The sequence below is a fragment of the Chlorocebus sabaeus genome, chromosome 17, assembly GCF_047675955.1.
Source record: "Chlorocebus sabaeus isolate Y175 chromosome 17, mChlSab1.0.hap1, whole genome shotgun sequence".
NCBI classification, from domain to species: domain Eukaryota; kingdom Metazoa; phylum Chordata; class Mammalia; order Primates; family Cercopithecidae; genus Chlorocebus; species Chlorocebus sabaeus.
Window position 1 is genome coordinate 20,110,343 of NC_132920.1, and position 12,075 is coordinate 20,122,417.

General features: G+C 40.1%; 1 protein-coding gene across 2 annotated transcripts in view; it reads right to left on the reverse strand.

Moving 5' to 3' along the window:
* Positions 1–12,075, reverse strand: part of MBOAT1 (membrane bound glycerophospholipid O-acyltransferase 1) — a 107,770-nt gene that overhangs the window by 29,520 nt on the left and 66,175 nt on the right. For both annotated transcript variants that reach the window (XM_007973581.3, XM_073005685.1), the window contains exon 5: positions 1,680–1,735. In XM_007973581.3, the coding sequence (XP_007971772.3) occupies positions 1,680–1,735 (56 nt within the window). The remainder of the gene's footprint in view (positions 1–1,679; positions 1,736–12,075) is intronic.

Genomic DNA, 12,075 nt, shown 5'->3' on the forward strand with positions numbered 1-12,075 from the left:
AATTCAAAACCATGCCTAAGAGGAGGTAGAGTATTTCTGGAATTTACTTGTTCCTCCCACACACGAGAAAAAAGAAAAAGGCAAGTAAACATTTTGCTGCATTTAAGGGATGTTCCAGGAAATATGGTAAACTGAGAATGCTTTAAAAAGTAAATTTAGGCAACAAGGCTGCTTAAAAAGTAAAAAAGAAGCAGTGTTTTTAAAAACTCATTTTTATAAGATCTCATCAAATAGTAATCTCTGGCAATCCTAGAAATTAAACTGATTTTAGCTATTGATTTCAGTTGCTAATGTCTATAATGTCCACTACCAAGGGGACTTTCCAACTGCAAGTAGAGTGACTAACTCACCCTGCTTTGCTCAGGACTCTCTGATTCTGGCACTGAAAGTCACATCTTCTGAAACCTTTTAGTACTGGGCAAACCAGGACGGTTGTTTACCCTAGAAAGACTCCATCCTTGGTATAAAACTACCCGGTTCTCTACAGAATGACTAAGTCACCAAGTATGAACTAGGGATACACTAGGTCAAATGAAATTATATCAGTTCACAAGCTTTAAGGAAAAATAAGGAAACTAGCTGTCAGAGATAAATTTCAACCTGTCAACATATATTTAAAAAAATGTTAACAGTCAAAAAGTGCTTGTTAGAGCAGTACAAATCCACAGAATATACTTTTACTAACTGTTCCTGGCCTCTCTAAAGCCCATATTGAAATCTTCCACCCAGCTGAAATAATCTTCCTCCCTTTCTTGGAACCCAGTCTGAACAAAGTAAATCACACTTTCTGGCCATTTTTAGGCGGTGCCTGAGTGAAGAAAATGTTCAGCTTTATACAAACAGAAGATTCTTCCTTTTCCCAGCTTTGTTGTTGTTGTCGTTGCTGTTGTTGTTGTTGTTGTTGTTGAGTCTCGCTCTGTCACCCAGGCTGGAGTGCAGTGGCGCGATCTCGGCTCACTGAAATCTCTGCCTCCTGGGTTCAAGTGATTCTCCTGCCTCAGCCTCCTAAGTAGCTGGGATTACATGTGGGTGGCACATGACACCACGCCTGGCTAATTTTTGTATTTTTAGTAGAGACAGGGTTTCATCACGTTGGTCAGGCTTGTCTCAAACTCCTGACCTCGTGATCCACCTACCTCGGCCTCCCAAAGTGTTGGGATTACAGGTGTGAGCCACCGTGCCTGGCCCTTTTCCCAGTTTTTTATAGGGAATTGTCATTAGATAATTTTCCAAGCCAAACAAACAAACGAAAACAAAAACAAAAACAACCTAGCATTTAAAAATGATTAACCAGCCAATACTATTTAATCTTTCATTAGCTTGCGAGCTTCTCAGAGATTAAACCAAAGGGAAAAGGATGTCACTTCTTTTCAACAGATTTGAAAACAAAGGGCAGAGAGTATCACAAATTAACTTAAAACATTGTAAGGATAAACAGAAAACACAGAGTTCTCAGTACAAATACGTCAGCAAATCTAGACTGCCGATTCCGCAGGAAAATGGTGAATCATGGCTGGAAAAGTGAAAGGCTATGATTGACGAGGCCTGGAAATTTTGAACAAGATAAAGCAAGATCTGCCAGCATTTGTCCAAACTTTGGACTGTGTACACAGTATAAAAAGATGAGCTCTGCATGTCAGGCTCACTCTGAGAACTAAAAGGACGGTTGCTATTCTCACCATCATGAACTTGGAATGCCAAGGTTGTGATCTTCTGAGTGACAATCATCAGAGGCCTGGAAGGAAGACAGAAAATAATTAAGATTGGCAAGAAGGCCATTGATGTGCTCTGGCTGTGCTTCCACCCAAATCTCATCTTGAATTGTAGTTCCCATAATTCCCACGTGTTGTGGGCGGGGCCCAGTGGGAGGTCATTGAATGATGGGAGCAGTTACCTCCATGCTGTTCTTGCGATACTAAGTGAGTTCTCGCAAGACCTGATGGTTTTATAAGGAGCTTCCCCTTCTCCCTTCACTCTGCAGTTCTCTTTGCTGCTGCCATGGGAAGAAAGCCATGTTTGCGTCTCCTTCCGCCATGATTGTTAAGTTTCCAGAGCCTCCCCAGCCATGAGGAACTGTGATTCAATTAAACCTCTTTCTTTATAAATTACCCAGTCTTGGGTATGTCTTATTAGCAGCGTGAGAACGGACTAATACAGCCATTGGAAAGAAACTTTTATTCTATTTCTCTGGGTGGTGGTTTTTTTCATCTCGAAGTTTATTAAATAAAATACAAAAATAATGAATTTGAAATAAACCATTTTTATTTCCCTTCGAAATCACTTTACATAGGTAGATATAACAACAGTGAATAACAAGCTCACATTAGACACTCTTGTGCCGTTACTTGGTGTGGCCCCTGGACCAGCACCATCAGCATGCCCAGGAGCTAGCTGGAAATGCGAACTCCATTCCAGAACTAGAAAATGAGAATCTGATTTTTTTTTAAACTCTGTTGCCCAGCGGGGAGTGCAGTGGCATAAACATGGCTCACTGTGGCCTCAACCTCCTGGGCCCAAGCAATCCTCCCACCTCAGCCTCCCAAACAGTTGGGATTACAGTTATGTACCATCGCACCTGGCTAATTTTTGTAATTTTTTGTAGAGACTGGGTCTTACTGTGTTGCCCAGTCTGGTCTCGAACGCGAGCTCAAGGGATCTTCCCACATGAGCCTCCGAAAGTGCTGGGATTACAGATGTGAGCAACCATGCCCACCTGAAAATCTGCATTTTAACAAGATTGCCAGGGAATTCACTCATTAAAATGTGAGAAGAGCTTGTTTGGAAGATACCTAATCCAGTGCACTGATGCCACCTGGATAGACAGATACACAGGCTCCTTCATCTAAAAGTGTTCTACTATGCTTTGTTCTATAAAAGGCAATTCTTCCATACACATGAAGTAGAAGACACATTTGTAAAATGCAGCTGCCTGTAAATAAACCATTTATTGGACAACAATAACACCAACTTTAATTTGGAAAAAGCCATCAAATAAAAACTTGCCTGAGAAGTGACATCGATGTCAACAAGGCTGCCAAGATATCTTAATGAGGGGAAAAGGAGTCTTTTTTAACAAATGGTATTGGGACAATGAGATGTATACAGGAAAGAACACAAAAATCAATTGAAAATGTATCAAAGACCTAGATCTAAGAGCTAAAACAAGAGAACCCTTAGAAGAAAACATAAGTATAAATCTTTGCGACCTCAGGTTAGCCACTGGTTTCCAAAAGCACAAACAATAAAAGAAAAAAATAGATTAAATGAATATCATTAGAATTTAAATGTTTGTGCTTCAAAGGACACATACCACCCAAGAAAGTGAAAAGATGTTTCATGGAATGCAAGAAAATATCTGCAAACCAGGTATCTGATAAGGGACTTTATTAGACTATATTAAAAAAAAAACTCTTACAACTCAATAATATAAACCACTTTTAGGCCACATCTGATGTTGTCAATGACACTCATCCACTTCTCTGTGAATCTATTTTCTTGTCTCATTACTCTCATCCTAATTCCCATTTTCCATCTCTTGAAAATAATGAAGATATATTGTAAACTATAAATATATGTAAATAAGATAAACTATTTTAAAGAAAGTACCAACAAATACCCTTTGAAATCTTACCACTATTACCCAAATTTATATCTTATTTGCAATATATTTACATCTTAAAGCCCAATGGCCAGTGTTCATTATTTGAAACAAAATTGCTAATGTTGTACACGAGGCTGAGAGAGGGAAAGAGAGCTTGGCTGTGAAAGAAGAGAAGGAAGGTCATTTGCTCCACCAGATCTGGTGAGGCAAGTGTAGCAAGATGTATTCACAGAAGACAGCCACTTACACCATGCTCTTTTACATTGAAAACAAAATTGCTCTCGTAGAAGCATGAGGTTTTGGTCCTAGTAATAAGGGCTACATTAAAGCTTTTTTAGACTAGACCGTAGCTCACCCTCCTGACAACAAGACTTCTGACCCATAACACGTAACAGATGACAAGGGCTATTTTTCTTGAAAGAGATTCACTCTAAGCATCACATTCAAGGTGGTTTCCAAACATGGCCTTCAAAGCACAAGAGGTTTCTTTCCAAAGCCTGTTTGTCTTATTTTGCTCTTTCCGAAAGACAAAAAAAAAACAAACAAACAAACCCTCCAGGAACCAGCCTTCCTTCTACAAAGCCCAGTGTGCCAACCATGCTATTTGCAAACCAAGTAAGTTCCTACGTTCAACTGATAAAGAGATAAGATATGTCATGGTATTAGCCTACCTTTCTGTCTCTGTAGAAAGAGAACATTTGTTTTCCTCTATATTGGCTTAGACCTAATGTATTCCGTGATTGGGTGGTACACGTTAAGCAAAACATTTAGTAGCCTGATATTCACATGCGCTGTGGCCATGAGAATGCACCTCTCAGATCTGGTTCTGTGCGAGTGAGCTGGCCCCATTGCTGCGATTTTACCCATGATCACACTGAGGCCATGCCTCCCTCGGGCTGCTCCCAGCTCTGACTGAGTGCAGCAGGGATACTTAGGCAGGCCCCTCCCTACAAACTGTGATTCTCATCTGTCCAGGAATTTTATCTCACTCAAGGACTCTCTACTGAATTTGCCAAAACTGTCTTAGAACTGCACTCCAATCCAGGACCTCTCTTCCTTCCTTTCCTTTTTCCTTCTCAGGCGTCAAACCTGCATTTCAATCTGTTGGCTTTTCCAGCCTCATCCATTTCCCTCTCCAATTTCCCTAGCAGGCATTTCACCAAACAAATCTCTTATATGCCTGTTTCCAGCTTGGCATCTGCTTTTCAGAGAACCCAGACTAATGCAGTACATAATACTGAATAGCTAGAGCAAAGTCAATAAATACTAATTATTCAATATAAAATCTGTACCATTGGGTCTATGTAAAAGCCATACTGTCATTCCTCAGAAAAGATGTTTTTATAGAAAAAAAATTAGAAGCTATGGGTCAAATGTTGTCACACATCATCTAGACCATACTTTCAACAATATATTGCTTCCATTTTAGATAGCTAAAGAAGTTAATTTAAATATTTAAATTTAACTAAAAAACAAATAAAAAGAAACAACTAAATAAAAGAAACAACTAAATAAAAAGAAACAACTCACATACTCACATGACAGTGAGTTTATAAAACACGATGAACTAGTAACTTGTAAAAATGCTGATCTAAAAGCAACTAAAAGGAAAAAGAGTTTAGAATCTTCCTACGTGCTTACTTTTGTGCAGTGCAAGGAAAAGCACCATACTGTCTTTCTCAAAACAAGTTCTCTCTGAATACTTTTTAATTTGATGAATTTATTTAAACTTACAGAGAGATCTGATATGAAAATTTACTTTGCCCAAGTTACTAAGACTCGAGAATCAAATCCTTAGAGTTACTGACTTAAGATAAAACTTAAGTCATCTATGTCATACTTCAATCAAATCATAAAACAATCCAGGACACATTTATTGATTTATTATTGGAATTCATGTTCTTTTTCTTTTTCTTTTTCTTTTTTCTTTTTTTTTTTTTTTTTTTTGCCAAAAAATACAAAACTCAGTACAGAAGAACATACTAAAAGCACAGGAAGGACAAAAAAAGGAGGAGATCCATAAATGGCTCGTTGATGCAGCCCAACAATTTCCTTAGGATTATGAGGCCTCCGAACTTGAGCTTTCCTCAGATTTTCACTTCTCCAACTTTGGATTTAAACACACTTGTCAATTATAGGATCCAAGGAAACCATCTGACCAGCCTGGAGTTGGACAGACTCCAGCATGGATGAAGTAAGGCTATTTTCCTTTTGTCCTATTAATTATTTTCATCATTTAAAAAAGCCAAAGAAAAATCTTATGTTTCTTCTCGAAACTAAGATAATTAGTCAAGACTAGAAAATGAAATATAATAGAATAGGAAAAATTAAGAGAAAACAAGTAGCTGAAGATATGTTTGAAGTAAAAAGGAAGCTAGAACAATGCCAGTGCCCCCCATTATTGCCTTCTGATACGGACTCCAGGCAATTCACTAGATGTGGTACCCATTCATTCATTCCCAACATCAACTTCTAACCAAAAATAACTTATCTTTAAAACATTAAACAAAATCTTAGATTTGAGCAATATTTCAATAAAACCTACCTATTTTACCTTAATCTTTGGACCTAAAGTGGTAGAGTTCTGATGTCCCAGTAAAGGTAGGATGGGACAATGAGATAACCCAGCCATTGGTTACTGGTGTCGGAAGAGCCAACCAATCACACATCTGGCTGGCCAGCATCAAGATGAACTGACATTCAAGACTCTGATATTGTCCTAACAGGTAATTTTAGAACCAAAAGGCTCTACTTCATATCTTTATTACTTCCTTTGCTTATAATAAAAATCCACTTGTGGTACTTAGATAGTAGAAAAGCAGGAAGTCAGGCAAGTAAGAAGTTTGGCAGGGTAAGAGAATACAAGTTCAACAAACTTCCACTCAACAGCAACCTAGACCTCTACTGCCATCTTGCACAACTCCAGTGGGTGCCAAGATACAATGAGACTTGTACAACCTGTAGCTCAAACCCAGTAGCAAGGGACAGAGAAAGCTCAAGCAGCATTTCTTCACCTCCCTATTGCTTCTGCCTCTCCTATACCCTCCCCACACTCCCTGAATGACTGCAGAGGAGGAGGATGATATTACAGCTTCAGTGAAATGCTCCCAATTCCTATCAATTATGCCAGCATGAAGGGAGAAAAGACGCAACTCCAGAAGTTGCAGCAAAGGAAGTACATAGTTCTACCGGGCTTGCTAGGGATGCAAATAAAGGCAGAGATCACTCCTCTGGACTCATTTCAGAGTTCACTGGTATCTATTCAGAACCATCCAGGGGTCAACTAGAGTAGGAAAGCTTTTACTCTTTTAATTTCTTCAAAAATTTAACTTCTATATTTTGGCACTCAACAGCAAAATCACCAATTCTCTATTTGAGCAAGAACTCATCGAATATACTTGGTATAACTTACATCTGCAGAACTGAATTCCAAGTGACTGCACTAGTTATGGAAAAGCTGGCAGCAGCATGAAAAAGAAGCCTGAAATAAACAAATCTTGAAATCTCTTTGCAAATATCCTCTTTTTTCCTTATTTTAGAACCCAATTATTTGAACTTACTGGCCAGGTCAGATGGAGTGACCAAGATGTCACAAACCAACAGAGCAAAACATTGTGCATGGAACAACAGGACAAATGATCTTCATCACTAGCAAGAGGTACAGGCAAGTAATATTTCTATTACACCCAGTTAAGGCAACTGCCAAACACAAATGGCAGTTTTTCCAATTCTGTTAGCTTCAGTGTACCATAACCTTTTAACACGCATGTAAATGCAAATATATTTAAATAAAATTTCAGGATTTTCTCTCATTATTATAGTAATATAAAACAGTAGAATGAGTATCAAAATCACCAATACTGTTTTTGCATTTTCAATATTTCCTTTCACTCTTTTTCTATATATGTCCACATTAAAAAGAAAAATGCAATCTTGGGACATGTATTTGTCTTGCGGTTTTTATAGTCTTTGAACATATCATTTTCAATGGAGGCATATTAGCACCATAATTTAATCATTCACCTCTTTTAGACCATTTAGGATGTTTCTGGTTTATCACCATTATTGACAACAGCTGAACATCTTTATGAACAAATTTTGATTTCCTTGTGGTAATTTAACTCCTAGGAATTTATCCTATCATAGGACATGAACTTTAAAAAAAAAAAAAATCTTGCTTGAAATGGATGGTGAAACTGCCTTCCAGAAGAGTTATGGCAGTTTACACTCCCCCTAGCAGGACATAAGAGTTCTCATCTCACAGTGTTTGCAACAACACGTGGGCAAATCAACCTGCCATCGTGATGGGAGAGCAATTATCTGCCTGAATCTGGCCTACCATGGCAAAAGGAAATAAGAGCTCTTGCTGGGGCCCTCCAAAGAAAACTCGATTTGCACCCTTCTGTGAGCAAAAAGGAAGAACCAGTTCGCTCTCACACACCTAAAAGGAACCAAGTACCAGCCTTATTACAAGCAATCATTGAGCTTCCCCCAGGAGAAAAGGAAGTACTCTAGTGCTTTTAACAGCCCACATTCACAGAGAAAACATACAGGACATTCACCACCACATGTATTAATATGAATTGTATCAGCAGCACCAATAAAAGTGTGTCTTGTTTGTTTCCCTTACCATTAATTCCAGTCCAGTCCATGAAAACTTGATTACTCTTAGAATGATAAATACAATTTCAAGTCCCAGAATAAGCTAAAGTACAAGTTTATGTGTTCTCCAAAATTACACACACAGACACACACACACACACACATATATATATATGTTTTTTGACACAAACACCTCATCTGATCCCATTCAATTCCTATCTGTGCCCTTATTCTGAAGGCATAATAAAGTATGCTAAATATTTAGATTTGCATGCATGCTCAAAAGAGAATGGCTATACATTAGGTTGCTTTAAAACACCAGGTTCAACTTCAAAATACTACTTTATCTCTTGACAAAATCCTAAACAAGATATTTCAACTGCAATAATAGAGTTAAATCAATTCCATTCTGATGAACTCGTGGTTTGCTTGCATGCCTGTAATGAGAATAAACACTGGTAAAGAACCTCTCTGATTGGCAATTTGTGATTTAAAACATTTTGTCAATTTCAGGTTGGTATGTACTCTCCATGGGTGTTAACTGACATTACCCAGGAAGAGGGATTTATGGTAGTGAGGCAGTGTGCCTTTATGGTGGTAGGGAAAAATAATGCTGCTTAATAATGATAAAAAGAAAAAAAGACAACATACCCTTCGAGAACTAGATAGTAGGGCCACTCAGTAATTAGAGAACTGAATCACGTGCAATTTTCAAGCAGATTTTTATTCTGTATTATTTCCCTAACAACAGTGTCCTTTCTAGTTCAAACATTTTGTAGTTTTGTGGGTAACATCAGAGATTTCTTAATACAAGGAGATCCAAAAAATGCCAGAGAATAAACAACTCTCGAGGACATTTATCAAGACTACGTGGCTGGAAGCGAGGTTGACAGGAACTGATTTCCATCCTCCTCTGGTGTCAGACCCCCAAATCCACAACATTCAGAAACACGTGACTGTTTTCCACAAATGCCCTTTATTTTTTTCCCTTTGGTAACTTCAGAACTCTGATTACACCCAAAATGATGTAGAAATTATTCAAGAGTTTATGGTTTTAATAAAACAAATGGAGATGTGACAAGAACAGCAAGAGATGCAGACGGTAGAGGCATCCTTATCCCGTACGATCAGGATCAGGGGATGGTTGTTAATTCATCAAAAGGTGGGGATCATAAAACAATGCGCATGAGCTTCCTAGGGCGGCTGTGAGAAATTACAAGCTGGGTGGCTTACAACCACAGAAATGCTTTCTCTCACAGTTCTTGAGGTTAAAAGTCCAAAATCAAGATATCTGCAGGACTGGTTCCTTCTGGAGGCACTGAGAGAGAATCTGCTCCATTCTCCTTCCTCGCTTCCGGTGGCTGACGGCGACCCTTGAGCCCCTGGGCTTGCAGCTGCAGTACTCCAGTGTTGGCCTCCGTCTTCACACGGCCGTCTTCCTCTATGCGTGTCTGTGAGTCTGTCCCTCATGGCTTTCTTACCAGGACATAGTCATACTGGATCTAGGGCCCACTCTAATCCAGTGTGCCCTCATCTGTTTGTTTTGTTTGTTTGTTTGTTTTGAGACCAGGTCTCACCCCGTCGCCCAGGCTGGAGTGCAGTGACGTGGTCTCGGCTCCCTACAACTTCCATCTCATGGGTTCAAGTGATTCCCCTGCCTCAGCCTCCCAAGTAGCTGGGGGACTACAGGCGTGTGCCACCACACCCCGCTAATTTTTGTATTTTTTTGCAGAGATGGGGTTTCACCATGTTGGCCAGGCTGGTGTCAATCTCCCAGTCTCCCAAAGTCCCAAAGTGCTGAGACGACAACTGTGAGCCATGGCCCAATGTGACCTCATCTTATCTTAACTAACTGCATCTCCAAAGATTATTTCCAAATAAGAACATATTCTGAGGTACTGGGTGGACATGAATTTTGGGATACTATTCAACCCAGTACACAATGATACACTCATATTTTAACCTTTTTTTTTTTTTTTCTGAGACAGGGTCTTGCTCTGTTGCCCAGGTGGAGTACAGTAGCATTATCACAGCTCACTGCAGCCTTGACCTCCTGGGCTCAAGCAATCCTTCTACCTCAGCCTCCTGAATAGCCAGGACTACAGGTACACACCACCACACCCAGCTGAGTGTTTAATTTTTTTGTAGACATGGGGTCTCACTATGTTGCCCAGGCTGGTCTCAAACTCCTGGACTCAAGTGATCCTCCCACCTCAGCCTACCAAAGTGCTGAGATTACAAGCATGAGCCACTGTGCCCAGCCTTAACTTTCTATACAAACTTAAACTATGTAACTAGACATTCATTCTGCAGTCTTTGCTCGCTTCTGTCTCCTATCACCGGGCCTGGTGATAGGACACCAGGGTTCCCCAGTCACTGCCTCCTGAATAATGAACTAAAGGAGCTTTCGACACAGGACCGAAGTGTTTCCTTGGAGTGCAGAGCTGCTGAAGGATGGCATCTCTCTCACACAAACCCCAGCCACTATCTCCAGAGTCATTCCCTCTAGCACAGGCTGAGAAGGTAAAAGAAAGTAAAGATGCTTGCAAAAGCCATCTGAGTGAAGAATCCTTCATGTTTATACTTCCTTCTCCCAACCCCCAATCCTTTCAGCATTCTCACTCACATTTAATTCAATGGCAATTATTTTTAATAGACTAAACTTATTTTGGTGGCTTTCCAAGAGACCCAACCTAGATTTAGAGAAACTATTCTCTCTCCTTTCACATTCATATATAATCAGCTTACATGTAAGTTGTGATGGTCAATTTTGTGTGTCAACTTGACTGGGCTCAGGGATGCTCAGATAGCTGGTAGAACATTGTTTCTTGGTGTGTCTATGAGGGTTTGCAAAAGAGATTAGCATTTGAATCCATGGACTGAGCAAGGAAGATCCACCCTTGTCAGTGTGGAAGACCATCATCCAGTCCTTAGAGGGCAGGAACAGAAAGGCGAAAGGAAGGACTCATTCTCTTTCTCCTTGAGCTGAGACATCATCTTCTCCTGCCCTCAGGTATCGGAGCTCCTGGTTTGCAGGCCTTTGGACTCTGGGACTTACACCGCTAGTTCTCAGGCCTTCAGCCTCAGACTGAAACATACCACCAGCTTTTCTGGATCTCTAGCTCACGGATGGCAGATGGTGGGACTTCTTGGCCTCCATAATCACATAAGCCAATTCCCATAATAAATCCCCTCACATAAAAATCCTATTGGTTCTGTGTCTCTAGAGAATCCTGATACTGATACATACATACAATGGCAATAAACAAGTTTGGGAATAAACACATAAAACGCTAGCTAAGTGTATGACACAATGGATGAGGGCCACCAGCTACAAACACTCTGTGCACCAGGGACAAGATATGACTGACAGGCAATAGTAGCACCAACCCTTCAGAGCCAGGCAAGAGACCTCCTGCTACCTGAGATCCAAATGCACAACTCTGGGGTGCAGGGAGCCAGGGGGAGGGAGGGGATGAGGACCAGGGAAGCTTTTTAAGGAAAGTGATCTTTGAGTTGAGTTTCTAAAAATAAAGTAAGAGATTTCCAGGTTAACAAAGATAGGAAGGGCTTTCTATCAGGGGAATGAGCAAGGCACAGGCACAGAGGCAGGAACTAACCCAGCGTGTGTGCAGACCACAAACTCTTCTGCATTGTACAGTGGGAGCAGATGGCAGGAGATGAAGACTTAGCAGGTCCAGAGCATCATCAGCTTTGTATTTTAGAACCTCATTCTCATTTTTTCTTTTCTTTTCTTTTTTTTTTTTTTTTTTGGACACAGTGTCTTGCTCTGTTGCCCAGGCTAGAGTGCAATGGCACAATCATAGCTCATTGCAGCCTCAATCTCTTGGGTTCAAGAGATTTTCCCACCT